The sequence below is a fragment of the Lacerta agilis genome, chromosome 1, assembly GCF_009819535.1.
Source record: "Lacerta agilis isolate rLacAgi1 chromosome 1, rLacAgi1.pri, whole genome shotgun sequence".
In the NCBI taxonomy this organism is placed as follows: Eukaryota; Metazoa; Chordata; class Lepidosauria; order Squamata; family Lacertidae; genus Lacerta; species Lacerta agilis.
In genome coordinates this window covers 125,337,449-125,363,998 of record NC_046312.1, presented here as the reverse complement: position 1 = coordinate 125,363,998, position 26,550 = coordinate 125,337,449, and the positions used below count along the sequence as shown (strand labels likewise).

Genomic DNA, 26,550 nt, shown 5'->3' with positions numbered 1-26,550 from the left:
GTTCACAGTTGGATTCCTGAAGGCAGACTTAGTTACAAATATGTACATGTGGAGCTACCCCACTTGGGGGAATAATCCCAGTGCTTCTGCTAGCTAGCAGAGCAGTCCTAGCTAAAAAGCTGATCAAACGAAGAAGGAAGTAAAAAAGAGGGAAGGTTGCAGCATGACTCATCCTCTTGTTACCTGGACAGGTTAGGTCATGCCCACCTTTTATCACATGCAAAAGGAAGGATGCTCCAGCCAGGAGGAACAGGAAGTTTCGACTGGCTGGACCAAACATTCCCTTCGAATGTCTTCTCTAGCATTTCAAGGAATGTTGTACTTGACTGCCTCTCATGGATCACATCCCACACATTACTGGGGGTTGGACTGGATCAGGGGTAGGAAACCTAAGGCCTGTAGGCCAGATGCGGCCCAATCGCCTTCTCAATCCGGCCCGCGGATGGTCCAGGAATCGGCGTGTTTTTACATGAGTAGAATGTGTCCTTTTATTTAAAATGCACCTCTGGGTTATTTGTGGGTGCTGCCTTGTGTTTTCACAGGAGTAGAATATGTGGTTTTCTTTAGAATGCATCTCTGGGTTATTTGTGGGGCATAGGCATTCGTTCATTTCCCCCCCCCCCAAAAAAAAATATAGTCCGGCCCACCACGTGGTCTGAGGGACGGTGGACCGGCCCACGGCTGAAAAACGGTGCTGACCCCTGGACTGGATGATATTCAGGATCCCTTCCAACAGTACAATTCTATGATTCGATCCAACCAGGGGATATGTACCTGTTTCAGCAAGTGCGCAGACCCAACAGGATCATGACAACATTACCTTCCTCAGCTTAGAATGCTTTTCTTAGCAGGAGCAAAGAAGGCCCAAATATACCAAGGCCCCAATATACTCTCAATTTCCTGTAATTTTCTTTCTGTTTGTGGAAGTACACTGAGATTAATAGGGAATTCTGTGTTTGACTTCAAAGGATTTTCACTCAGATTCCCTAAAGCGGAGACCAAAGGCTGCCTTAATTTATTACAGAGAACAATATACAAAACCTATTGATACCAGGCTAGCAGTATAGTCATAAGTAGATGTAATTTTTAAATCTGGGAACCTGTCTTGATTTTCTGATTGTTTTAAAAAGCAAGTATCACTTTTATAACTACCGCCTTGCCTGATTTGAGTTGCAGAGATGGCCCAAAAAAGGTTAACTGAAATATGTTAATAATCCAGATATGGTACAAGTGATACAGGATTCTATCATTTCTCCTCATGCTGAGAAAGTACAAGCTGTCCAGGAGTGAAGGCAGCAGGTTCTACGTTAGAAAGCAATCTGAGAAAAAATTAAAAGATTTCAGTCCTGATCTGAATATTCAATAATTCTAACCAGAACTTCTTACTAGTGTGGCACTGATTATATCAAAATCTGAAGTCCTTTTTCAAAAAATAAATAAATCCATAATTTGTGCATTGATGTTGTGCATTAAAAAAACACATGAAAACATCCTCAACAGAATAAATATTTTCCTTTCTAAGGAAGGTGGGTCTTTTCAAATAATGATGTGTAAGTTATATTTAATTTGTTGTGTTTTTATTTTGAGCTAGAGTGGTGAGGCACTCCTGCAGAAAGAAAGCTTTAAAATAATTTTTTTTAAAAAAAAACCTAAAAGGAAAAAAAGCCATTTTCTTCTTCCAAGCCAGCAAGATTTATTTATTTAGTAATCAAAAAATAAAATAAAAAAATACAGTGTTCAACTTTTTATTTTGTGCTGGTGTGATCCTTTTGAGTTATAAAATATTTTTTATGTTGCTCAAAGGAGCAAAAAGTTAATAACAAAAACCATCTTCAAAGGGATGAGCATCTCCTCCTCCCTCACAGAGATGTAGGGAATTTTTTGTTCTGTGCATGGGCAAAAATGCATGACCAGCATTCCCAAATTTTCCTTCCTTGCTGAAAGACAACTGGGGAGGAAGCCAAAACACAACAGAATGGTGGGAATAACGGAGTGGTAATGGGAGAAAACCATTGGGTCCATAGCAGAAACAATAAGCAACAACTATACAATCACAAAGAAAAACTATATAATCACTGGGATGCGGGTGGCGCTGTGGGTTAAACCACAGAGCCTAGGGCTTGCCGATCAGAAGGTCGGCGGTTCGAATCCCCGCGACGGGGTGAGCTCCCGTTGCTCGGTCCCTGCTCCTGCCCACCTAGCAGTTCGAAAGCACATCAAAGTGCAAGTAGATAAATAGGTACCGCTCCGGTGGGAAGGTAAACAGCGTTTCTGTGCGCTGCTCTGGTTTGCCAGAAGCGGCTTAGTCATGCTGGCCACATGACCCGGAAGCTGTCTGCGGACAAACGTTGGCTCCCTTGGCCAATAAAGCAAGATGAGCGCGACAACCCCAGAGTAGGACATGACTGGACCTAATGGTCAGGGGTCCCTTTACCTTTACCTTTATACAATCACTGTGTAAGAAACAGAATTGCAGAACAACATGAAGACAAAGCATTGTTGCTTGTTTGAAATGATATTTTTGGCTTGACTTCTAAACAACGATAAGTTTTACTTCTTCTACTTCTTCTTCTTCTTGTTGTTTCTTCAGACCCTCCAAGTGCCCCTATTTTCCAGGGACAGTGGCCTTGATTTCCAATTACCCCCACAACACTGGGTCGGGTTGCAGGTCGCACCGCAACATGTGCCCTCTTTTAACGGAGGACCCGATTTGTGAAACAAATTGCTCCATTCCTTTTTATGCTCTTAAGGCCGACGTGCTACGAAGTGGTGCTGGGAGGTTCTTAAGCCACTGCAGTATGGGGGAATGGAATCTAGAGACAGTGTGGTGTAGTGGTTAAGAGCGGTAGTCTCGTAATCTGGTGAACCGGGTTCGCGTCTCCGCTCCTCCACATGCAGCTGCTGGGTGACCTTGGGCTAGTCACACTTCTCTGAAGTCTCTCAGCCCCACTCACCTCACAGAGTGTTTGTTGTGGGGGAGGAAGGGAAAGGAGAATGTTAGCCACTTTGAGACTCCTTCGGGTAGTGATAAAGCGGGATATCAAATCCAAACTACTACTACTACTACTACTTCTTCTTCTTCTTCTTCTTCTTCTCTTCCCCAAAAGGGATGGTTAGAAATGCCTCTGTCAAAAGCTCTGCCCCCATTACGTCGTCAGCAAAAGGCCACTTGCTAACGTCAGCTCTACCCTTGTTTTATTTGTGTGTCCACACGTACGCAACCGGTATACACCAATGCATTCGAAAGAGGGACTGTTCTTAGCCTGCGGACTCGTGGCAGATGCCATCCAAACTGAACACTCGGTTAGATAGTGAACGGTGAATAATACAGCAGCTGCTATACATTAGCAGGACGTATTATAAAGGAAAGCTGGCTTAGTTAGCATGGCTAACTGACAAGAAACACAGGGAGAACCTATCTAGCATTAACTGTACATAAGAGGGGGTCACCAGCTGCATTCCCCCCAAGTGAATACCCTATACAGGGAAAGGGGAAAACCTTTTTAACAGCAGGATTTCCTCTTGTCTCAGCATTATGTGCCTTATTCAGAACAAAGACTTGGAACGATGTGGAGCTGCAGTAAGTTTTCAATTTAATCACAATTATGGAATTAGCCTTTTCTCTTCTCTTCTAGGAAGCAAGTCAGCTGTTGCTCAGGGAGGAAAAGCTAGTCGTAAGTAGCCTGTCTGCTAGCGATCATGGTCTAGGCTAGATCATTCTTGACCACATGGGAAGGGGAAATATACTACCCATACAAAAGCAGCATGAAGCAGGGTCTAAATTTTGGGTTGCAGCTGGATGCAGCACCAGCAGAGAAAAAAAAAAACGTTTGCAAGGACGTTCCCAGAGGCCCATAGCTAAGTGACCTATATGAACCAAGTTAGTGCAAAACTTGAATCAAATCAGTGCAAAATTCAGTTTCACTGCTGAGGGCATGCAAAATTTAGAAGATTCATATTTGAGTGTTTAGACCTCTTACCCACCCCCTAGAAATAAATTCAGTCAAGACTCCAATTTTGGTTTGGTTTTTGGCAGAATTTAGGCCACAACGTTATTGATTACAATCAAGTGAGTGGTTGCATAGGCTCTGGTTCGACTAGCTCCCTGCACCCTTGCAGGCAGCGCTGACCCAGAGCTCTATCGTAGGTCAGCCAAGGGTGAACACCTGGAACAGTGGAAAGCGGAGACATACTAGTCCACCATCCAGATGCCCCCCTGGACTCTGGCACAGGCACAACCCCTCTCAGGGTTGACTAAACCATTGAGTCCCTGGATTCCTTTCCCGGAATACCCTTCGCTTAGGGATGGCGAGAGCGTTCCCCCATCTATATCACCTGAACCAGACAGAGCCTATCCGCAACCTTACAAGTTGTGACGATTTGCTACACGGCAGGTGAAACCCAAATGGCAACAGCCAATCAGCCAAGTGGGGAAAATTCCTGCCGTGCCCCTGTCCCAACGACAGACCACACACGATGGCATAGCAGGGTCAATCGCAAAATACCCTAAATATAGGGACAGGTGGGTGGGTGTTCCGATGCACTAGCCCCAAGAGGAAGCTCAGGTACACGTGCATGGGGTTAAATAGGCCCCTCAATGTCCTTCTCTTGCATCCCATTGGTCAGATTGCTCCCAGCACCTACCAATAGGGTGTTGTGGCTATCTAAACGATCCCACCCACAACACAGGGTTTGGTTGCCAGGTTGCACCGCAACACGTGCCCTCTTTGAGGGAGGACCCGATTTGAGAAGATCCATTTGAGGGTGCCAAATGGATATGCCGACAGGGTCTCCTTGCTGCTGGCAATCGTGCTGCAGCATTCTGCACTAACTGCAGCTTCCAGACCAAGCATATGGGAGGCCCCACACAGAACGCACTGCAGTAATCCAACCCGGAAGTCACCAATAAAGGTAAAGGGACCCCTGAGCATTAGGTCCAGTCGCAGACGACTCTGGGGTTGCGGCGCTCATCTCACTTTACTGGCCGAGGGAGCCGGCGTACAGCTTCCGGGTCATGTGGCCCGCATGACTAAGCCGCTTCTGGCGAACCAGAGCAGCGCACGGAAACGCCGTTTACCTTCCTGCCAGAGTGGTACCTATTTATCTACCTGCACTTTGACGTGCTTTCAAACTGCTAGGTTGGCAGGAGCAGGGACCGAGCAATGGGAGCTCACCCCGTCACGGGGATTCGAACCACCGACTTTCTGATCAGCAAGCCCTAGGCTCTGTGGTTTAACCCACAGCGCCACCCGCGTCCCAATACTATGGTCAAATTCTGCCTGTCCAGGAATAGCCATAGCTGTCACACATAAGGCAATTCCTCTAGCTGCTGAGGCTACCTGGGTCTCCAGTGGCAGAGCTTGTTTTCTGCACTGGCAGGACGTTGGGCTGAATCCCTTCCGACTTCGTGATTCTGTGTGGAATTATCGCTTTTTCCGGGGCACGTTTGTGATCCTCTTAATTTTCAATACGACATGCTCCCAAAACCAAATAGCAATCACAGTTGGGAGAAGCTGGGCAGTTTGTGGAGTGGTGCTCAAGAATCAACGCAACGCCTGAGATTTATTTCATATTTTTTTTGCCAGTGAAGTTGGGCGAGTGTGATTCCCAGCCAGCCTCCTTGCGTTTCGAGCCGCCGAGTTAATGTTAGCACAAATGCATTTGAATGAGAAATGAAAAACAGCCTTGAGACTCCTGATATTAATCCGAGGGACTGAGAGATTTAAAGCTATCTTGGGTGCTTTGATTAACAACCTCTCCTCTCAAAAAACATGTCGCCTTGGGAATCAGTAATCTTAGGGTATTACACCTAATAGAAATGGCTTAAAGAGGATTACCCAGAAGAGACCTTTGTGAGGCTTTGGAGACTATATGGGGCCGCAGGTCTGAGCTCCCTCAGCAAGGTAATAAAGCCCTTCGAGGTCTGATAAGAAATGGGAATCCTCAGCCTGCTCCCAAAGCTTCATTGACCAGTCCTGGGATTATTTGCTGGGATATCCATTATTCTTTAAACATCTACCCTGGGAGCACAGGCATGTTATTTACGAGCATCGTTTGGTGAATGGTTTTCTTTTTAAAAAAACAAACAAACCTAAGCACTAAAACTTTGTATATTTGCCAAATAAGGTTGACTTCATCAGGAGTACGTTAAACTGATTTATTCAGCAGAAATCCCAACAAGAATATCTCTGTTAGAGCCTACAAAAAAGTCACTATGCAGTGAGCTAGCTATTGCGTTCATCGTAACTCTTCCTTGGGCTCGATGTCCAGCAAACAAACAAATGGAAAGAGGAAGGAGAGAAGCAACACTTGGGTATGGTGAACTCCGCAGTTTGAAATAAGAGTCAGTAATATATTGTGCAGACAATTAGCAGCAGGAGGCTAGAGGTTAAAAATCAAGGGGTGCAGGACCCCACCCCAAGAGGCCACAATTCAGATCATGAAAGTCTGGAGCCCCAGTTGTTGACTTGGAAGGGAGGTCTAGGGTGCTGTGACATGCTGTCTCTCTATTAGTAACTCAAGATTTCTGCTACAGGTAGGTAGCCGCATTGGTCTGCCATAATCAAAACAAAATATAAAATAGAATAAAAACCAAAAAATCCTTCCAGTAGCACCTTACGAGACCAACTAAGTTTGTTCTTGGTATGAGCTTTCGTGTGCATGCATCAGGCAGGGACTCTGGTCCAGGGAAACAGGAATTAAGTTACTGCAGGGCAGACAGGTGTAGGTTTGGTGATGCACAATGGACAATACTGATTTTTGACATAGCTTCCTAGTTTGATAAACATCTGTTCTATTAGACTGCATTTGTGACATCTGGACATTCAGTAAACCCCTCACCTGAACCCACTGCTTGACTTACAAAGCACGGATATTCCAAAACTGCTCTAATTTGTAAGGAAGAAGAATCTACTTAAAAAGATAGCACAAAGTTTAATAGCAGCGTATTGAAGAGATCACGAAATGTTCCCGATATAGACAGAAGATTTAAAGGGACAGCTCAATCCTTGTTAATATTCATAATTACATATTGATGCAATGTAGTTCCAGTCTATGAGGATTTGACCTAACGCCACTGAAAATTATGGCATAGATACCGAAATCAATTTATGAGGAAGGGCGAGGAAGTGGTTTTGTTTTTGCAAATAGTTTTGCTTCTTTTGGTAATTTGGTAGAGAAAATAAAACAACAACAACAACAACAACAACTCTAAATTGGCTTTGTGATGTCACACAACCATACCTTATTGGCTATGTTGCATTGTGGTATCATCCGGCTGACAGCATGACCTGTAAGCAGCTGGGGTCATGTGGCCAGCATGAAGGATTCAATATATTGGTTCAAAAAATGCAGCCAAAACACAAAAACCATGAGAAATGCAAAAACTTCCCAAATGTTAAATGGGTACACTAAATCCCTCCCCCTCTTTTCCATGAAAGTTGTTTGCTTTGTGGACATTTAAGTATAGGTAAAGGGACCACTGACTGTTAGGTCCAGTCGCGGACGACTCTGGGGTTGCAGTGCTCATCTCGCTTTACTGGCCAAGGGAGCAGGCGTACAGCTTCCGGGTCATGTGGCCAGCATGACTAAGCCGCTTCTGGCGAACCAGAGCAGCGCACGGAAACGCCGTTTACCTTCCCGCCAGAGCGGTGCCTATTTATCTACTCGCACTTTGACGTGCTTTCGAACTGCTAGGTTGGCAGGAGCTGGGACCGAGCAATGGGAGAGCTCACCCCGTCGCGGGGATTCGAACCGCAGACCTTCCGATCGGCAAGCCCTAGGCTCAGTGGGTTAGACCACGGCGCCCCCCGCGTCCCATATCTTGTGGACATTTAGGACAGCCTTAATGTCTCATCAGCTTTAGTTTTGGCAACATGCTTGGACGTAGAATGCAGAATAGTCCACGGTGTATTATGTACTCTGAAGGTATTTACAGCTTTCAATGTTAAGGTATCATCATAAAAACCAGGGGAAACTGTTTTAACAATTCCAGTCATTTCCGCTCCTCTGTCATGTGATAAGAGAACAGCCAGTGTAGTCTGAGACTGGGGAGAATTTAAGAGTCTAGCACAGGGCACAGAAGCAGAGACACTCATTTATGCTTACACAATCAAAGGGACTCTATTTTATAGCTTACTTAGCATAATGGCCAGTTTATCCCTGAAAGGCCCCGAGCTTTTCACAGAGCAGTTATTAACTTGGGGAGGGAAAGAGAGGCTTGATCATAATTCTGGAGAAAGGAAATCAAATGCCATTACCTGCTTTCATATGAACATGTAGCAACTTGGCACATAGAGGATCGGGTTGGGGTGGGGAGGCGATAAAAAAGATATTATATGACCACAGCAGACCCCCGGCGAAGATGTGTACCTCCTTCCATCACATGGATCTATCTCAATTAGCCCAGCTGAACATGAAACCAACTGAAGAACTGATATATAATTGAAATATCTCAATTGCCATGCTCACCTGTAAGACCGCTGGTTCTTCCTTAGCTACCACAATCTACATCACCCTTGCTTTAAGCACTTCTGTAGGAGCCACAGATAAAAATGAATTGTCTACAGGTAAGTACACACAGCCCCATCTAGATGAGCAAGGAAGCAGGCAGAAGCTGTGAGCTATCAAAAGTGTCGCAGGGTGGCGAAGGAGGGATGGCGCTCTCTGTCCCTCCTCTGCCAGCCCCCAGTAGCCTACTATTTTTTTTCCCACAGGCTAGTAATTTATGTGGGCTTATTTGCAAGGCTGGCCAACATATACTTCTCAATGAATTATTTGGGAAACACAACTGATCTTTTGTGTGTTGTCCCCATAAAACTCGACGCATACTTATTAGACTTTGGCTGAGCGCCTTACCCAGTGCTGATCATAGTCAGATGGCCTTCCTCTGCCCTCCTCTTCGTCGTAGAAAGGTAAGCCTTCTCGTCTTGCTTGATGGTACTCCTTCCGTAACTTCTGGATGCGGTCTGCAGTTCCAACAGCTGGATGGTCACTGGAGAATGAAGAAAACGTAGCGTGAGTTGCACCAGAGGGCATTTCATCGGCAGCAGGTGTAAGCCCAGAGTCCAGGTGGAATTCATTTTCAGTTCAAGTTGTAGTGAAAACTTTCATTTTGGAAAAGGAAACTAGCACGGACAGGCTAGTTAGGGCTCCTGCTTGCACCGTTTACACCAGGGGTCGGCAACCTAAGGCCCATGGGCCACTTGTTAACTGGTCCATGGACCCCCGCTGCCCACTCGGGGACCCCAGCTGCCCGCTTGGTCGGCACACATGTACCGCGCTAAACCGGCGTTGAGCAGAGCGGGGACCACCTTCTGTGATGCTGGCCGGCTTCCCATTGGCTGCAGGAAGCTCCTGCAGCCAATGGGAAGCTGCGCACACCTCCTCCGTGCCAGAAATAGCATGTGCGCATGCGTGCACAAACATTCCGGCCCACCGCAGCGTCTGCGGGACCGTGAACTGGCCCAAGCCACAAAAACTTTGCTGACCCCTGGTTTATACCTTTTCTCCAAGCCACCAATTCAAGAAAGCAAAATATTTAACAAATGAAACGGAACATGTTAATATTTATTTGGGTCTGTCTACATTGCAAGTTTATTTTTGGGTCACCGCAGAGCTCAACCTGAAACACCTACACCCAAGACATCTGGAAACCTGTGCAGACACCTGGATACCTGCCACAACTTAACTTTCAACCCGCTACTTAAAACAAAAGTGTGTTTTCATGAAACAATTCTCCGGCTTGGTTTGCTATGGCTCGGTTGGCTACTGAAGTAATTTGTTCAGAGTTAGAACACTGTGGTTGAAAGGGCTGAGAGATAGTTGGGTGGGAAGAAGGAGACAGTGGTGTTTGAGATGCACGATCAGCCTCTAAATTACAGTAATATTAAGCTTGCATTAGACGCATAAAGCAAAGAAAGAAATGAAAGCATATGCAGGGTTTGGGAGACTGCTAGCTGGCTAAGATTTATATTTCCTGTCTTATGCGGGTTTAAATATAAAAATACTAAACTAATTTGATTCACAGCGACGTTTATGGATGCCATATATACATTCCCCGTGCCTGCCCAATGTAGGTATTAAATGTCAAGGGAGAGGGAATAGTTTTTGATGAATGAGGTCACTTTGGGTAAATAATATAGGCACACTGTGGAAACCAAGCACCTGAATACTTCCCTTGATGTGGACACTATCCTTCTGTTGATGCAGAATAGCATTAGCCGTTTTTGCTGCTGCATCACACTGTTGCCTCATGTTAAGCTTATGGTCCACTAAGACCCCTAGATCCTTTTCACATGTACTACTGGTAAACCAGGTGATTGCCATTTGTGAGAGAGCCAGTGTGGTGTAGTGTTTAAGAGTGGTAGACTCGTAATCTGGGGAACTGGGTTCGCTTCCCCGCTCCTCCACGGTTGACTCCTCCACGGCTGACTGCGCGAGGTTGCAGGCACCGTCGTCTTCACAACATAATGAGAGAAACTGCCCTTGGTGGAAGCACTGTCTATAAAATACGATCTGTTGGCAAATCTATATGGTGGAATAGCAAGTTGGCTTTGCTGGCCATTTTTTGTGGGGCAGCAAACCTCTTCTGAGAAACCTTCTGCAGGATAATTGCAAGCTTAACCTGGTGCAGAGTCTTAAATACTAAGGGCTAAATGAAAAAATCAAGCTGCTGTGTGCCTTAGAATGAACTTTCACCAGCAGATTGCCCACAATTTAGCTGTAGGTTGGAGCTACAAAGCTCCACATTATAATAAGAGTGAAATTCTTCTGAAAGAAGAAGAAGCGTTTGGATTTGATATCCCGCTTTATCACTACCCGAAGGAGTCTCAAAGCGGCTAACATTCTCCTTTCCCTTCCTCCCCCACAACAAACACTCTGCGAGGTGAGTGGGGCTGAGAGACTTCAGAGAAGTGTGAGGGCCTTCTGGCGGTTCCCTCACTGCGAGAAGCAAAGCTACAGGGAACCAGACAGAGGACCTTCTCGGTAGTGGCGCCCGCCCTGTGGAACGCCCTCCCATCAGGGGTCAGAGAGATAAACAACTACCTGTCATTTAGAAAATACCTGAAGGCAGCCCTGTTTAGGGAAGTTTTTAATTTGTGACTTTGTATTGTATTTTAGCATTTGTTGGAGGCCGCCCAGAGTGGCTGGGGAGACCCAGCCAGATGGGCGGGGTATAAATAAATTATTATTATTAATTATTATTATTATTGCCCAAGGTCACCCAGCAGCTGCATGTGGAGGAGCGGAGACGCAAACCAGGTGTGGAGAACTAGCCCAAAGCCAGGGCTAAGCAAGGTAGGGGTTAAATTTTGTGTCAGTTAGAACCCAAAGGGGCGGGCTCAGCCTGGGTATAAAAACCCCTCCCTGTGGTCAGTCAGAGTGAGAGTTGGTGGGAGAAGTAAGTTGAGCAGGGAGTGAGTCAGGAGTGAGAGCTGGGTCTAAGAGTCTGAGGTGTAGCATTGGTGGAAGTTAGCAGCGAGGATAAACAGTTATTGTGAAATGTGTTGTTATTGTTAATTAGTTGACTGTTAGAGGTAATAGGCCGGTATCACCTAGCGGTAATAGGCCGGTATAGGACCCTCTTTATAAGCTTATTGAACACCGTTTAGTTATCAGAAACCACAAGCTTTTGTAAACAATAAACAACTTCTTTATTCACATAAACATCGTCTGTGGTAAATAAAGCAAGCAGGTTCTGATGGGTTGCAGCTGGGGACCGTTTGTCGTTGGTGCAGCACTCATAGGCCGTGAAACGTCCGGGGGTGGCTGTATAGGGTTGAAGTGCCCGCGACACCCGGTTCACCAGATTAGGAGTCTACCGCTCTTAACCACTACACCACACTGGGTGGGTTGGTGGGTGGAAGCTGAGGAAGGTCAGTGTTGGCAGTACTGTATAGCCCCCTTTTATCCCCCAAACATAAAATGCCGGACACAGCCTTAAGAGATGTTTGGCTTAATAACTGCCCACATAGTTAGAAGTACAGTACTGGCATTTTAAAGATTTCAGTATAACTGAGTAGAGAAATATGAACTGAGTAACCAATGCAAAGTCCCCAAGCAATGTGAAAGAAATGACTGTGATGCCCAGTCATTTAAGAGTTCTGAATCTCAACTTGGCTCCTGACAATTACATGAATATATGAACCACATTCAAACTCACCAGATGAATTCAATCAGGGCCAGGCAAATATCGCATACATAATCTATTAGTTTACCCCAAAGAAACCGAAGCATTGAATTCAAACAGAATGAAGTCATCAGTAATAAAAAAAAAGAGAAACTGATAAGGCAATATTAAAAAAAAGACCACCATTTCCCTCACATTTTCAAGAAAAATACTTTGACTGCAACCTATTCTCCCATCTGACTATAAATACATATATTTAAAAATATGGGTTTGATCAGATACCAATTCTAAAGCAAAGGAATGGAGAAGGTGGGGTGCGTGTGTATTTTTTTTTTTTTAGCTGCACAGGATGAACAAATGATTGTCCTGAAAAGAAATCAGACCTTGAAATAGAAATATAAAAGAATTATGCCAACTGCAAAACTAATACTTAAAAAAATTATACAATAAACAATCTCGCTGGAATGCATCAGTAAGACTTTGTGATCAGCATTTTAATTGTAAGATGGTTAAAGAGAGCTGCATTATCTCTTTCCTTTTGCGTGTCGAGGCTCCAGGACAGCCCCCCACCCCCAATAATTCAGACGTCACACAGTCATTTAAGTTTAAGGTTTTCTTGGCATAAATTTTTGGCCACAACTTTATTTAAATACAACCAATGTGAGTGGTTGCTTAGGCATTGGTTCCGACTATCTGTCCCCCGCCCTGGGACAGAACTGACACCCAGAGCCGTCTTAAGGAGATCGGCCGCCCTGGTGCGGCTATCCCTCCGGCGCCCCCGCCATGCCGCCTCTCCGCCGCCTCCCTCCCACGCTTGCCGCCCCTTGAGAGGGGGGTGGGCGAGCGGGGGATGAGGGGCGTGGCGCTGGAGCGGCGCGGGGCTCTGTGCGCCCTTCCAGCGCTTCCGGGATGGACTCTACACATGGACATCACCAGATGGGCAACATCGAAATCAGATTGATTATATTCTCTGCAGCCAAAGATGGAGAAGCTCTATACCGGGGGTCTGCAACCCGCGGCTCCGGAGCCGCATGCGGCTCTTTTGCATATTTGCTGCGGCTCCAGGCAGGGCCGGTGCATTTAGCGCCGAAATGTAGGGGGCGCTGCGCCACGCTGCTGGCCCGCCTGCGCCCACCCACTTCTCTACCTTGCCGGCGGCTGTGCTGCTCATGCGTGCCTTGTTTCGTGCCAGCGCAGGGGCAGCAACAGACCGCAGCAGCTTCCCTCCTTGGCGCCTGTCCCGGCGCTTGTGTTTGGCTGCTGCTGGTGGAGCTGCTGGCTGCTGCGATTCGACGAGGCGCGACTCGACGAGATATGGAGGCAGCTGCGGGCTGGGCCAGGGGCGGAGGGCGGTGGGCGAGGGGGAAGCCCTCTTTTAAAAAAGTGGAAGGGCCCGGCTCCAGGACACGTGGCAGTCTGGGAAGGAAAAGGAAGCCCGGCTGTTCAGCTAAGCGTGGCCCAACGGGATGAGATGGGCGCGGGAAAAAGCTCAGGGGACGACCGGTCCCGGGCTCTGTTTCGGGGGCGCACAGGAGACTTCCCTTAAGCAGCGTGGCGAAAGGGGCCCGAGCATGGGCGTGCCGACGGGGGGCAGGAGGGGCAGCGGCCCCCCCAGAAGCCCCCTGCCCCCCTAGAAGCGGGAGTCCCATGGACTGAAAGAAGGGTTTTATCCATTCTGAAGGAATGTTTTCCCGTGCCTGCAGGGGGGACTTCAGCCCCTCTCAGCTGCCCTGCCCAGCCCCTCTGCTGGCCAATAGTGATTGGGGCAGTGTGCATGCTGTGTGCTTTTGCATAAGTTTGCTAAACTTTTAGGGTTGCATTTGTGCTGTTCATGGGGCGGAAGTATTCTGGGGAGTTGGATTTCCCCTTCTAGATTTGCCCCTGCAGCGTCAGGCGTTCGGACGGTTCCTTTAATGCAGTGCTTGTTGTTTGGCTGGGGGGGGGGGAGCGTTTCGTGATATTTTGCCTTCATTACCTGCTCTTCATTACCTGTCTAAATTGTGCTATGAGCTTCTGGGTGTTTATAGTGCTTGGAGCCTGTACTTGCATCCGTGTTGGGCAGTAGTTTGGGGACATATTGGAGGTCACCATTTTTGGTGGGTAAAAAACTTCGTGTTTTAAAAGTCACCCTGCTGCATTTTAGAATTGCCCTTTGACTTTTCCCCCCCAGGCACTGTAGCTTAATCGCTGGCCTCTTTGTTATTCAGTTGCCTTGGAATTAGCTACATTGTTCTTTAATAGCTGGGCTATTACCTCACCGCAACTGGATTCCCAAATTGTTTTTTTTAAAAAAAGATTTTCTTGGTTTACAAAGTGTGTGCATTGAGAGAAGGGGGAAAGAGGTTTTTGTGCTGTTCATGGGGCGGAAGTATTCTGGGGGGGTTGGATTTCCCCTTCTAGATTTGCCCCTGCAGCGTCAGGCGTTCGGATGGTTCCTTTAATACAGTGCTTGTTGTTTGGCTGGGGGGGGGAGCGTTTCGTGATATTTTGCCATTTTGCCTTCATTACCTGCTCTTCATTACCTGTCTAAATTGTGCTATGAGCTTCTGGGTGTTTATATTTTTGTGGGCCGCAATGGTTTTGCGGCTCCCAGTTTTTTTTCCTCTTCGGAAACGGGTCCAAGTGGCTCTTTTTGTCTTAAAGGTTGCAGACCCCTGCTCTATACACTCAGCAAAAACAAGACCTGGAGCTGACTGTGGCTCAGATCATCAGCTTCTTATTGCAAAATTCCAGCTTAAACTGAAGAAAGTAGGAAAAACCACTGGTCCAGTAAGATACAATCTAAATCAAATTCCTTATGATTACACAGTTGAAGTGAAGAACAGGTTTAAGGATTTAGATTTGGTGGATAGAGTGCCTGAAGAACTGTGGATGGAGGCTCGTAACATTATACAGGAAGCAGCAACAAAAACCATTCCAGGGGTTAGCAGCTCAAAGCGGCTAACATTCTTCTTTCCCTTCTTCCCCCACAACAAACACTCTGTGAGGTGAGTGAGGCTGAGAGACTTCAAAGAAGTGTGACTAGCCCAAGGTCACCCAGCAGCTGCATGTGGAGGAGCGGGGACGCAAACCCGGTTCCCCAGATTATGAGACTACCGCTCTTAACCACTACACCCCACTGGCTCAGTGACTGCTGTAGCAATATGTCCCACAGTACAACAGCCTAAATGTGAGATTCCCAATGCATGTGCCACAGCGGACAAATGTCCAGGAAAGGGTGCTGTTGACACACCAGCCCAAGCTGATTGTAGGTACTCTTGGCTGTGGAGTCCACATGGGCATCCATGGGCCTAGATGGTTGCAGGAGCACCAAAACAACCTTCTTGCTGCGTTGCCCCTTCCTGGTAAGAAGCCATGACTCAGCTGTCAGAAGATTAGGTAAGCGCCAGAGATTTTAAAAATCAATATACAGAATAAAAGCCGCCACCCCAACCCCATTTTAAAGGATTCTGGCAGGAGGGGAAGAAACAATCCCATTCACAAACGAAGAAACACAACCGTGTAGTGATTGGAGGAACATGTCGATTCCTACAGCTACAATGCCATAAAAGTCAAAACAGAATTCTATCTACAGAAAGGAACACCCCTGTCTTGTACGTACATAAAACGTGTGGGAAAGCACTCCTGAATGGTATTGTTCATTTATGGTATCACTCACTTTAAGAAGTCAAGGCTGGTGAATTTCAAAGGGTGCGTTACAAAGGCTACATTTACGGTGCCAGCATTTTATTTCAGAGCAGTGAAATCTTGCATGTTTTATCGAAGCGCCTTCGCAGCTTCAATAATAGGAAGAGAGAAAAAGAATAGTTGGGGGAAAATGATAAAAAATAAAACCCACACTAAAAATTTTTTTAACTCTCCAATATTTCAAGCTTTCATCTTTGTCAGCTATGGAGAGAAAAAATATAGCTTACAAGGAAATGAGCTTTTGATGTTTACATCTCTACTTGAGCAAATGAATGATACTGCGATAGAAGAGCTCTCTGACAATTCTCTAAGATAACAGAAGTTAAAATTCAAATAAAGAGTACTCAAAATGTAAAAAAACCACACACACACACAAAAAAACACAGCTTGCAGTTTTGGAAGCCGAAATCGGCCGCAGGCTTCCGATTTCTGTTTTTCCGAACCAGGAAAAGTCTATGAACTGGTTAAAAAGAAAATGGGGGGAGAGTGAAGGTACCATACTACCAAAGTGGAGATTCCATGCCGTATCTTCCTATTATTGCAGTGGCAAAAAACAATGGCCAATGAAGTTAGGCACCATGCTATCCAACAAACACAAGAACCTTGGGCACCCCTGGAGATATGCATGGCAGTGGACTAAATTGGAAAGGCTGGCTAAACTTCTTGGCCCAAGGACCACATTCAAGAACCACATGCCTGTGGCCACTGAGCATACACTCGCTCTTGCATATTTGCACTGCGCACACCATGCATATAGACCCCATACTGCCACCACACATGCAGGGCACACACACCCTACTTTCTCTCCCCTTTCCACACATGCAGACATTTGCTGCATGCACCCCCAACACAGCACAAGGCTAAGAGGAAAGGTTTAAACCTCCTCTGTGGCGCTGTGGTCTAAACCACTGAGCCTCTTGGGCTTGCTGATTGGAAGGTCAGCGGTTCGAATCCCTGCGACGGGTTGAGCTCCCATTGCTCGGTCCCTGCTCCTGCCAACCTAGTAGCTCGAAAGCACGTCAAAGTGCAAGTAGATAAATAGGGACCACTCCAGCGGGAAGGTAAACGGCGTTTTTGTGTGCTGCTCTGGTTTCGCCAGAAGCGGCTTAGTCACGCTGGCCACATGACCCAGAAGCTGTCTGCAAACAAACGCTGGTTCCCTTGGCCAGTAAAGCAAGATGAGCGCTGCAACCCCAGAGTCGTTCGCAACTGGACTTAACTGTCAGGGGTCTTTTACCTTTACCTCCCCCCCCAACCCAGTGCTGCAATGAGAAAACCACCCCAGGGGTTAGCAGCTAACCAGGGTTTGTTTCAAGCCAAGATGCCTGGTTCTCACCTAACACTAAACCGAGTGAGAGTCTTTTAAAATAGAAGGAAAGGTGGGGTAAATTCTGTTTGTGGCTCCAGGGGAGGGAAGTGTGCAAGCCTGTTGGGGCTCCCTGAGGCTCCTACACAGTGGGTAGCGTTATATGAGAACATGGAGATAGGCAGTGCTTTTTTCCTAGAAAAAGGGTTGCCTGTACTCAGGGGCGTAGCAAGGGGGGGTGAGGGGGGCGGGGCGCCCCGGGTTCCATAATGGAGGGGGTGACAAATTAGCAAGATTTTTTTTTTGAAAATGCCTGCTCCAAAGGTCTTATCTTACTATACTAGGGATTATATAGCTATATATGAAATTTCATGCATATCGGTTAATATCTTGACCCTCCTCCACCAAAATAGCTGTTCACTTGGCTGTTTTCCTATGTCATGAAGGCTGAAATTTCAGTTCAGAGAACACTTACTGTTCCCAATCCCAACCCTGTGGAAAGCCATCTAATTAGACTTTGAGATGTTTTTAGGAGGTAATTTAATTATTGTTTGATTTTATACCAATGTTATGTATCTGGTGTTAGCCACCCTGAGTCCGACTTCGGCTGGGGAGGGCGGGATATAAATAAAAGGTTTTTATTATTATTACTTATTATCATTCCTTTGTAAGAAAATATGAAATAACGTAAAACCATTTTTGCGGGGGGGGGGGGGGGAATCAATGGTTGACAAGAAATTTTCCGCACCGGGTACCACCTGACCTTCCCATGCCGGGGGGGGGGGGGGTTTGACAATTTTTTTTTGCCCCCGGGTACCAATTTACCTAGCTACGCCCCTGCCTGTACTCACCACGAAGTTGTTACAGTAAGTGCCACACTTTTAACAACAACAAAAAGAGGTGCAGGTACTGCGTACCTTTGAGCACCCCCCCCCTGGGGGGGGAAGGGATCACTGGAGATGGGATACTTGGCTGCTGTTTCCAACACATTGTCTGTGCCTTTTATTGTGAAATAGCTCCAGTGTGGTGGCGAGCATTGGCGGAGGGGCATACTTTGAAAAAGCACATGGAAAGGCGAAGTTTAAGACAAAACACTTTGGGCACTGGGGGAGCTGCTGAAAAGGAAAAGAGGAGGGGAAGGTGTTCTCTTTCAGCTGCTCTTGAACACTCAAGAGTGCTTTAGGAACTCGGGATAGTGGGATGGTGTGTGTTGAAAGGGAAACTCTCTGGAAACTGGGAGGCTCACCTCAATCAACATCACAACTGATGCCAGCAGCATTTGAAAATGTATCCCCCACAACCGCGAGAGTGCAGTCAAGTTTTAAAGGCGGAAACCCGAGAATTTTCAGCGCACAATTCTGGGGCAGAATTCCTTTCGGGCAGAGTTACAGCCCTAGACATCCCTGAAAACGGGAACTGACAGAAAGGTAACCCTATAGCTAGACATATATAGAATATATGGAAACCATATTATTTGGTCACAGAGCAACACAAAATGCATGCCAGGGAGGGAGAACCAAGAGAAAATTGCATAGACATCCATTTGTAAACAGAAACTGGCTTTAGCTTGGGCTGGAAAAACACCAACCAGATCATGATCTAGTTTTAAATGCTTTTTTAGAAATGAAAAACAAACGTGGCGACCTTTTAGCCCTGCAAACTTGCACGAAAGCATTACGGCCACTTCCACCCAAAAGGTTAAGGATTCCCAAAGCAACACATGGGCATCATTTATCTGGATGAAAATTGAGCCTAGTGACCCACAACATCGCTGGTGACTCTTTGACTTCAGAGGCGGCTTAGTGGAAATGCAGCAACTAATATTATTCTGGCTCCCAGGGATTAATTAAAAAACAATTAGGCTCTTCTTCTTACCTGTAGCAAGCAGCACTGAGTGGAATTAAATATCAGCTGCCTGAACTAGTTGGCAGAAGTGCTTTTTGCAAACATCTCACGGTCCGTTGTTATTACTTTTTAAGTATGACTTAGCGTGCTCGAACTATTTTCTCGACTGCTCATAATGTATCTTCTCGATACAAAATATTAAAACAACAACAACACACTGATGAACTACTTCATTCAAGCTTCTTTCCCACCCTGCCTTTGCTTCAAACCCACGCTTTCTTGATTTCGTAACCTACAGCTGGCAACGGAATTCTCTTCCGACCGACCTTGATAAAAGAAGGCTGCAAGAAAACATATTCCAAGATTGGCTGAGGTTCACTTGGATTCTGCACCCTAATCAGCAAAGCCCAGATTATCTCCATTTTGGGGTTGGAGGATGCTTAATTTTAAAACAGGGCAAAGTCCCCAGGAACACAGAAATGTACCTTGTTTAAAAAATGTCAGATCCTTGAGCCACCGAGCTCAGTACAGTGGTACCTCGGTTTTCGAACAGCTAAGTTCCCGAACAACTTGGAACCCAAATTCTGCAAACACGGAAGTAGGTGTTCCGGTTTTCAAATTTTGCCTCAGTGCTTCTGTGCTTCCGTTTTTACCGTTGTGCAGCAAATTTGAGCCCCCCCCATCGTAATTATGGTTTTTTCCATCCTCTTTTACCCTTGTGCAGCAAATATATGCCCCCCATCATAATTAGGGTTTTTTTATCCTGTTTTCAGCATCTTAAAAAGCAGAGACATCACCTTGCCGACAAAGGTCCGTATAGTTAAAGCTATGGTTTTCCCAGTAGTGATGTATGGAAGTGAGAGCTGGACCATAAAGACGACTGATCGCCAAATAATTGATGCTTTTCAATTATGGTGCTGGAGGAGACTCTTGAGAGTCCCATGGACTGCAAAAAGATCAAACTTATCCATCCTTAAAGAAATAAGCCCTTAGTGCTCACTAGAAGGACAGATCCTGAAGTTGAGGCTCCAGTACCTTGGCCACCTCATGAGAAGAGAAGACTCCCTAGAAAAGACCCTGATGTTGGGAAAGATGGAGGGCACAAGGAGAAGGGGACGACAGAGGATGAGATGGTTGGACAGTGTTCTCGAAGCGACTGGCATGAGTTTGGCCAAACTGCGGGAGGCAGTGGAGGATAGGGGTGCCTGGCGTGCTCTGGTCCATGGGGTCACGAAGAGTCGGACACGACTGAACAGCAACAATCCTGTTTTACCCTTGCACAGCAAATTTAAGTCCCCCCCCCATCGCAATTAGGGTTTTTTATTCATCTCGTTTGTATTCTTGAGCAGCTAATTTAAGCCCCCCCCCCCCGTAATTAAAGCCTTCCGTTTCTGTTTGCAGTGTTCTGAAGAGATATTTGGTGCTCTCTTTTTTTGCATTTTCTTGCGTTTTTGTTTGTGTGTCTTTTTCATTTTTGTGACTTGGCTTGTTTTTCGTTTTATGATTGTGTGACTGCGGAAATGGATAAAAGCCCCCCATCCAAACAATGACCATCATCAGTGCAGGTAAGAGAAAAAAAAGTAATTTTAATTTTGATCATCTACAATACTGTCTTATTTATTTTGTAGTACAGAACAATGAGTATTGCTTTCATTTTATGGATCAATGGTCTCATTAGATAGTAAAATTCATGCTAAATTGCTCTTTTAGGGGTTGTTTCGCTGTGGGTTAAACCACTGAGCCTAGGGCTTGCTGATCAGAAGGTCGGCAGTTCGAATCCCTGCCACGGGGTGAGCTCCCGTTGCTTGGTCCCAGCTCCTGCCCACCTAGCAGTTCGAAAGCACATCAAAGTGCAAGTAGGTAAATAGGTACCGCTCCGACGGGAAGGTAAACGGCGTTTCCGTGCGCTGCCCTGGTTCGCCAGAAGCAGCTTTGTCATGCTGGCCACATGACCCGGAAGCTGTCTACGGACAAACGCCGGCTCCCTCGGCCTATAGAGCGAGATGAGCGCCGCAACCCCAGAGTCGGACACGACTGGACCTGATGGCCAGGGGTCCCTTTACCTTTACTTTGAAAGTCTGGAACAGTTTAATCCATTTTGCATTATGGGAAAGTGCGCCTTGGTTTCTATGGGAAAGTGCACCAAAGTGCAAGTAGATAAATAGGTACCACTCCAGCGGGAAGGTAAACGGCGTTTTTGTCTGCTTAAAAACCATGCACCTTTAAGGTCCTGTGAGGCTGCACTAGAAAAGGGGCAATCCGGTATTCCTTACTTCGCTGAATGCAGTACAACAAAAATGTTTAATTTTCAGCCTCACCAGAACGGCAGCTACAGGAGGGGGGGGGGGACCCAATGGCTGGATAAATTGGCTGCTTGCGGTCATATGGTTGAGGGGAAGAGTCATTTGGGGGAAAAAACATTTCTTGCACCGAAAGACTCTTAGCCAGAATGCGCCTGTTATGGGAAAACAGTCACAAGATCTTCATTAAAAAGTATTATGGAAAGGGTGACGTTTGAGGAGCTAGTTAAGGGGCATATATACTCCCGCTGGTAGTTCTACAATATGAATGATTCTGCAAAGGGCTACAAAGTGCAGGGCGATTACGGGACTCAGCTGCTGACAACAGTTGAACTTTCCGCAGCCTATGCACAATAGCAAATAACAAAAGAGAGACTCAGGGTGTCCCCCCCTCCCACCTGCCGCCAATGCTCGAGTTTCTATTTTGTACTACAAAAATGACATCAATTATGTCTTCTTTCCATCACAGGATCTTAATGAGGTACAATAATGGAGGGCAATCTCTGTGTGGCAGTTTCCTTAGGACACACACAGCAGAATACTTAAAATTGCCATCTTCTGGCACCCTCTCGTTTTACAACTGACGTTTTATTTTTATTTTATTTATTTTATATATATATATTTAAAAAAAAACTTCACTGAGAGAAAGCAGCTGGCACGTTTTTAACATATAGGTCACACCAGCACGGAGTGAAGATTTTCAGCCTTCCCACTCAATTTACCAACAGCTGTAACAATTCAAGGGAACAAACGCTGAATGCTAATTATGGCAAAGGAATGCTATTGTATTTCTCACACCTCTCTGCTAAGAACGCTTACTAAGGGTGCAATCCTACACGCACTTAACTTGGGAGCAAGTCCCCTCGGACTTAGGACCTGTTTCTGCGTAGACCTACATAGGACCGCACTGTCAGAAGTCGGCGTTATTTTTTATTTTGTAAAATTTATACACCTCTTGATTGCAAAAGAACAACAACAACAACCCCGAGGGCGGTTTACGGAGAGATGAAAACAATAAAATAAAGAAAAATCCACAAACGTACTTTAAAATATACAAAACATGCTAAAAGGGATAAAAACCCAACTTTCTGAGCATTGTATTGGCATCCATATTCAATCACAACTAGTCAATTGGTGACACTGCTCCAGGTCTGGAAACACACATGGCGACAAGCAGCAATTCTCTGTCATACTTCAGAGAAAGGGGGGGGGGAACGCATCCTGTTTTGCTGTGCTGCTGCTGCAGACTCAGAGGCAGACAAAAGGGTGCAGGGTACTTGCCGTCCTGTCTTGCCATACCAGTGTGGTATGGCACACCCTTTGAGAGAGGGTTCCCCTACCTCTTTAGGACACAGGTTTTCTAAACCACTGAGCCTCTTGGGCTTGCTGAATGGAAGGTTGGCGGTTCGAATCCGTGCGACAGGGTGAGCTCCCGTTGCTCTGTCCCAGCTCCTGCCAACCTAGCAGTTCGAAAGCATGCCAGTGCAAGTAGATAAATAGGTACCACTCCGGCGGGAAGGTAAACGGTCTTTCCGTGCGCCACTCTGGCTTCCATCACGGTGTCCCGTTGCGCCAGAAGCGGTTTCATCATGTTGGCCACATGACCCGGAAAGCTGTCTGTGGACAAACGCCGGCTCCCTCGGCCTGAAAGCGAGATGAGCGCCGCAACCCCATAGTTGCCTTTGACTGGACTTAACTGTCCAGGGGTCCTTTACCTTTACCCTCCTACCTCTGAGAGGATATTGTAATAAATAAGTCACATATATTGCCTTTTCAAGCAGGAAGCTTGGTAGGTGCAGGGCTCTTCTGTACGGTCATCATGAGTTAACACGGCAGGGGAAATCAGCGCTCTGCTTTAAGGAGACCCGCAGCTGCTCAGCAGCAAAATCCTGGAGCAGAGCTCTGATCAGAGAGACCACCTAAGGATGTGGTGTGGATAACTTGAGATATATCTCAAGCACAGCTCAAGGAAAAAAACAACAACCAGCTGCTGTGGACACACCCTTAGGAGTTCTGCCACAGAGGGAGGCAGATAATCTTTCCTATATTGCTGAAACAGCAAATATCGAGTGAGACCCTTTCCCCCCACACTCTAGGTCACGTCATACGATCTGTTGAGAGGTCATAAATTCCAAATGATCACACGCCACATCATTTCTTTCGCCCTGCCATAAATTCTGGCACCAAAGTGTAGCCGTAGGGAGGTGAAAATAAAGGGATGCCATGCTGATCTTTAAAAAAAAAAAAAGGCACGGCGTAATATCAGGAACTATGATTACACCTGGAAATACTTGAAAATGAAATAGACAGTGTTGAGTAGTGGGCGGGAACCCTAAATTTTGCTTATTATGAATCGGCACATCAACGTCACCGGGGGAAGTTCGGTGTCCCATTTTATCGCGCTCCTTCATTTTTTAAACGCTTATCCCGAAGCAGAACTATCGCAAGGATATACGGCCATGGCAAAATCTCCTTACATTTTAGATTCTCTGCATAGGTAATCCTGAAGAAATAATTTGCTTCTCTCTTCTTTAAAGGTTATTTATAGGCAGCCTAAGATGTCAGAGGAAAGTAGATTGCGCACATGGTCAAAAAGCACCCTTATAATAAAAAAGAAACCTTTTAATGGATGATGGCTACTGGGATAACATTAATCCAGTATTAGGACTTTTACGGGAAAAAAATACAAATGTAATTTATCTTTTTAACTGTCAGCTGCACTTCTAAAGCTTTCAAATCTGTAGCATCCAGGGGCCCTTTGTCTTTCTGCCATGGCAGGAATATCTTGGACAGCTGTAAGAGCCTTGGAAGCTATCTTTCTCAAAATCCATTAGCTAATTCAAGGAACCTAATTAGAGCTGCCATTTTGATGAAGCATACCAAATTCTTAATACAAACTAGTAACACCACCAGTGTTTATTAGGAGACCGCAAGAAACAAAGGCCCATTAAATGTTAAGAACAAAAAGTGATGGACATAAGCGCACAATTTATGAAAACGTGCATGTTAATGACTATATAAAGGAATATTAAGGAAATGAATGCACATTTCTTGGCGGAATATAGACATACACTAAAATGCACAATTTCATATAAATTAGTAATCTTGGCGGGGTGTTGCTGCAAGAGGAGCTGTTCTCCTGCTGGCATTTATGACTTTTTTCCCTTTTTAAATATGCAATTAAATGACTACTTAATTTAATTATAAAATTAATATACTGCCCATTCAGCAAAGCTCTCTGAGCAGTTTGTAAACTGATTAAAATTGGGTGGAAGAACACAAAAGCCACTGAAATTAAAAGGTCTGCTTTTTAAAAGGTCACAAAATGGTCTACGATTGTAACAGATTTTGTGGGAGGGCAGTTATGTCATGAGCCGCACTCCAAAGTTCCTTTTCATTGCTGACTGACTGGGGAAAACCTCTCATATTTACATATTATAGTTTTATTAAATAAAGCATAGACAAGAACTTTAGTAGGAGACACGAAGACGAACTTTAGGAAGTCATTTTTACTTTTTTTTTTTACTTTTTTCCCCTCTGTCTTTTTTGAGTTCTATTTTTACTTGATTGTGTAATTGTATGTAATGATGTGGTTGTGTAATTGTTTTTTGTAACTGTGTAGACTGTGTTTGTATTATTATTTGTATTATCTTAAAGAAATTTCAATAAAAACTTGTTTTTTTAAAAAAATTTTTTTTACATATTATAGTTAACTAGATAGACATTAAGCCTGTTAAATTAACGGGCGCTAGAACATATGTGGTCTATGGTATAGATCACACCAGTGGTTCCCCCCCCCCCCCCAAATAATGTTTGTCCTACAGAATTTCAGAGGTGACTGCCTCAATGTTAGTTATAGAAACTTTGTCAGCTCTGCGTCCCTGTTGCCCTAGCAACGCCGGGGACATGCGCAGAGCTGACTGAGCGGCTCTGGCTTATCTCGGTTTTTTTCCCTAATAACGCGAGAGCCGCATGACATAGCCAGCTCTGCGCATAGCATCCCTGTTCCCCTCGCCCGCCGCCACTTGTAACGGCCGCTGCCGCTTAGAAGTAAGCCCACGCAAGCGCACACCCGCGCACACCCGCCGCTTCAACAGTTTCGCCCGGCCGCCCAAGGTCTCTGCGCTCCACGTCCCAACGGCTGTCCGTGGGGCACATGCGCAGTAGCGCAATCCCACGGACACAGGGACTGGGCGCAGAGACACTTGCACTTTATTCTAGTGGATTGCCACAAGCCATTAACAAGGATACGTATCAATCTTCAACTGCTATAGCATATTACACTGGCTCCTGCTCTGGAGGGTAGGACTTGAACCCGTGGCTTCATGTTACAAAAAAAGGAGACTCTTAACTAAACATCAGGAAGAACTTTCTGACGGCAAGAGGTGCTCAACAGTGGAACAGCCTCTCACAAGAGGTAGGTGATGGGCTCTCCATCCTCAGAGGTTTCTAAGCAGAGGATGGATGGCCAACTGTCATGGATGTTTCAGCTGAGATTCCTGCATTGCAAGGGGTTGGACTAGATGACCCCTGGTGGCCCTTTCTCACGCTACAATTCTATGATTGTTTCCTTGCAAAACAAAATGAGTGGAACAGAGCTATGGCCCACAAAACCTATGTCACAACAGAATTGTTAGTTTTAAGGTGCTACAGTTGTCCTGGGGCTAAATTATATATACCGTATATGAAATTATATATGACAGATAACTTCATCATCCAACAGTTTTTTTAGCTTAAAACAATGCTGTGGAGGGGAAAGCGAGCTGTTTGCCTTCTCCATCCCAGATGTTTTTAAGGCTAAAATATAATAATAATAATAATAATAATAATAATAATAATAATAATAATAATAATAATAATAATAATAATAATAATAGTGATGGGGTGGGGAGAATGTTATGTTGGAATTTGCACAGCTATTCCTCTGGAAATTTTTACTAAATGTATGACTCAGTCTACAACCTACTTCTAACTCAGGGGTCAGCAAACTTTTTCAGCAGGGGGCCAGTCCACCGTCCCTCAGACCTTGTGGGGGGCCGGGCTATTTTTTTTGGGGGGGATGAACGAATTCCTAGGCCCCACAAAGAACCCAGACATGCATCTACTACATACATAAAATCCTTCAAGTTGGGTGTTTGTTACTGACAGCTTTTCTCTGCAACCGCTTGACCGATTCCGTTCAAATTTGGAAACAAGGTTCCATGGGCATATGGGAAGGATCTTACGTAGTTAGATTGCAAAAATAATACACCTAACCCACTGAAAAAATGTGATTTTTTGCC

At 45.6% G+C, this 26,550-nt stretch overlaps 1 protein-coding gene across 1 annotated transcript in view; it reads right to left on the bottom strand.

Moving 5' to 3' along the window:
* PARD3B (par-3 family cell polarity regulator beta) overlaps positions 1-26,550 on the bottom strand; it is a 560,874-nt gene that overhangs the window by 93,599 nt on the left and 440,725 nt on the right. Inside the window, 1 exon segment of the mRNA XM_033152744.1 lies at positions 8,857-8,992. Coding sequence (XP_033008635.1) covers positions 8,857-8,992 — 136 coding nt within the window.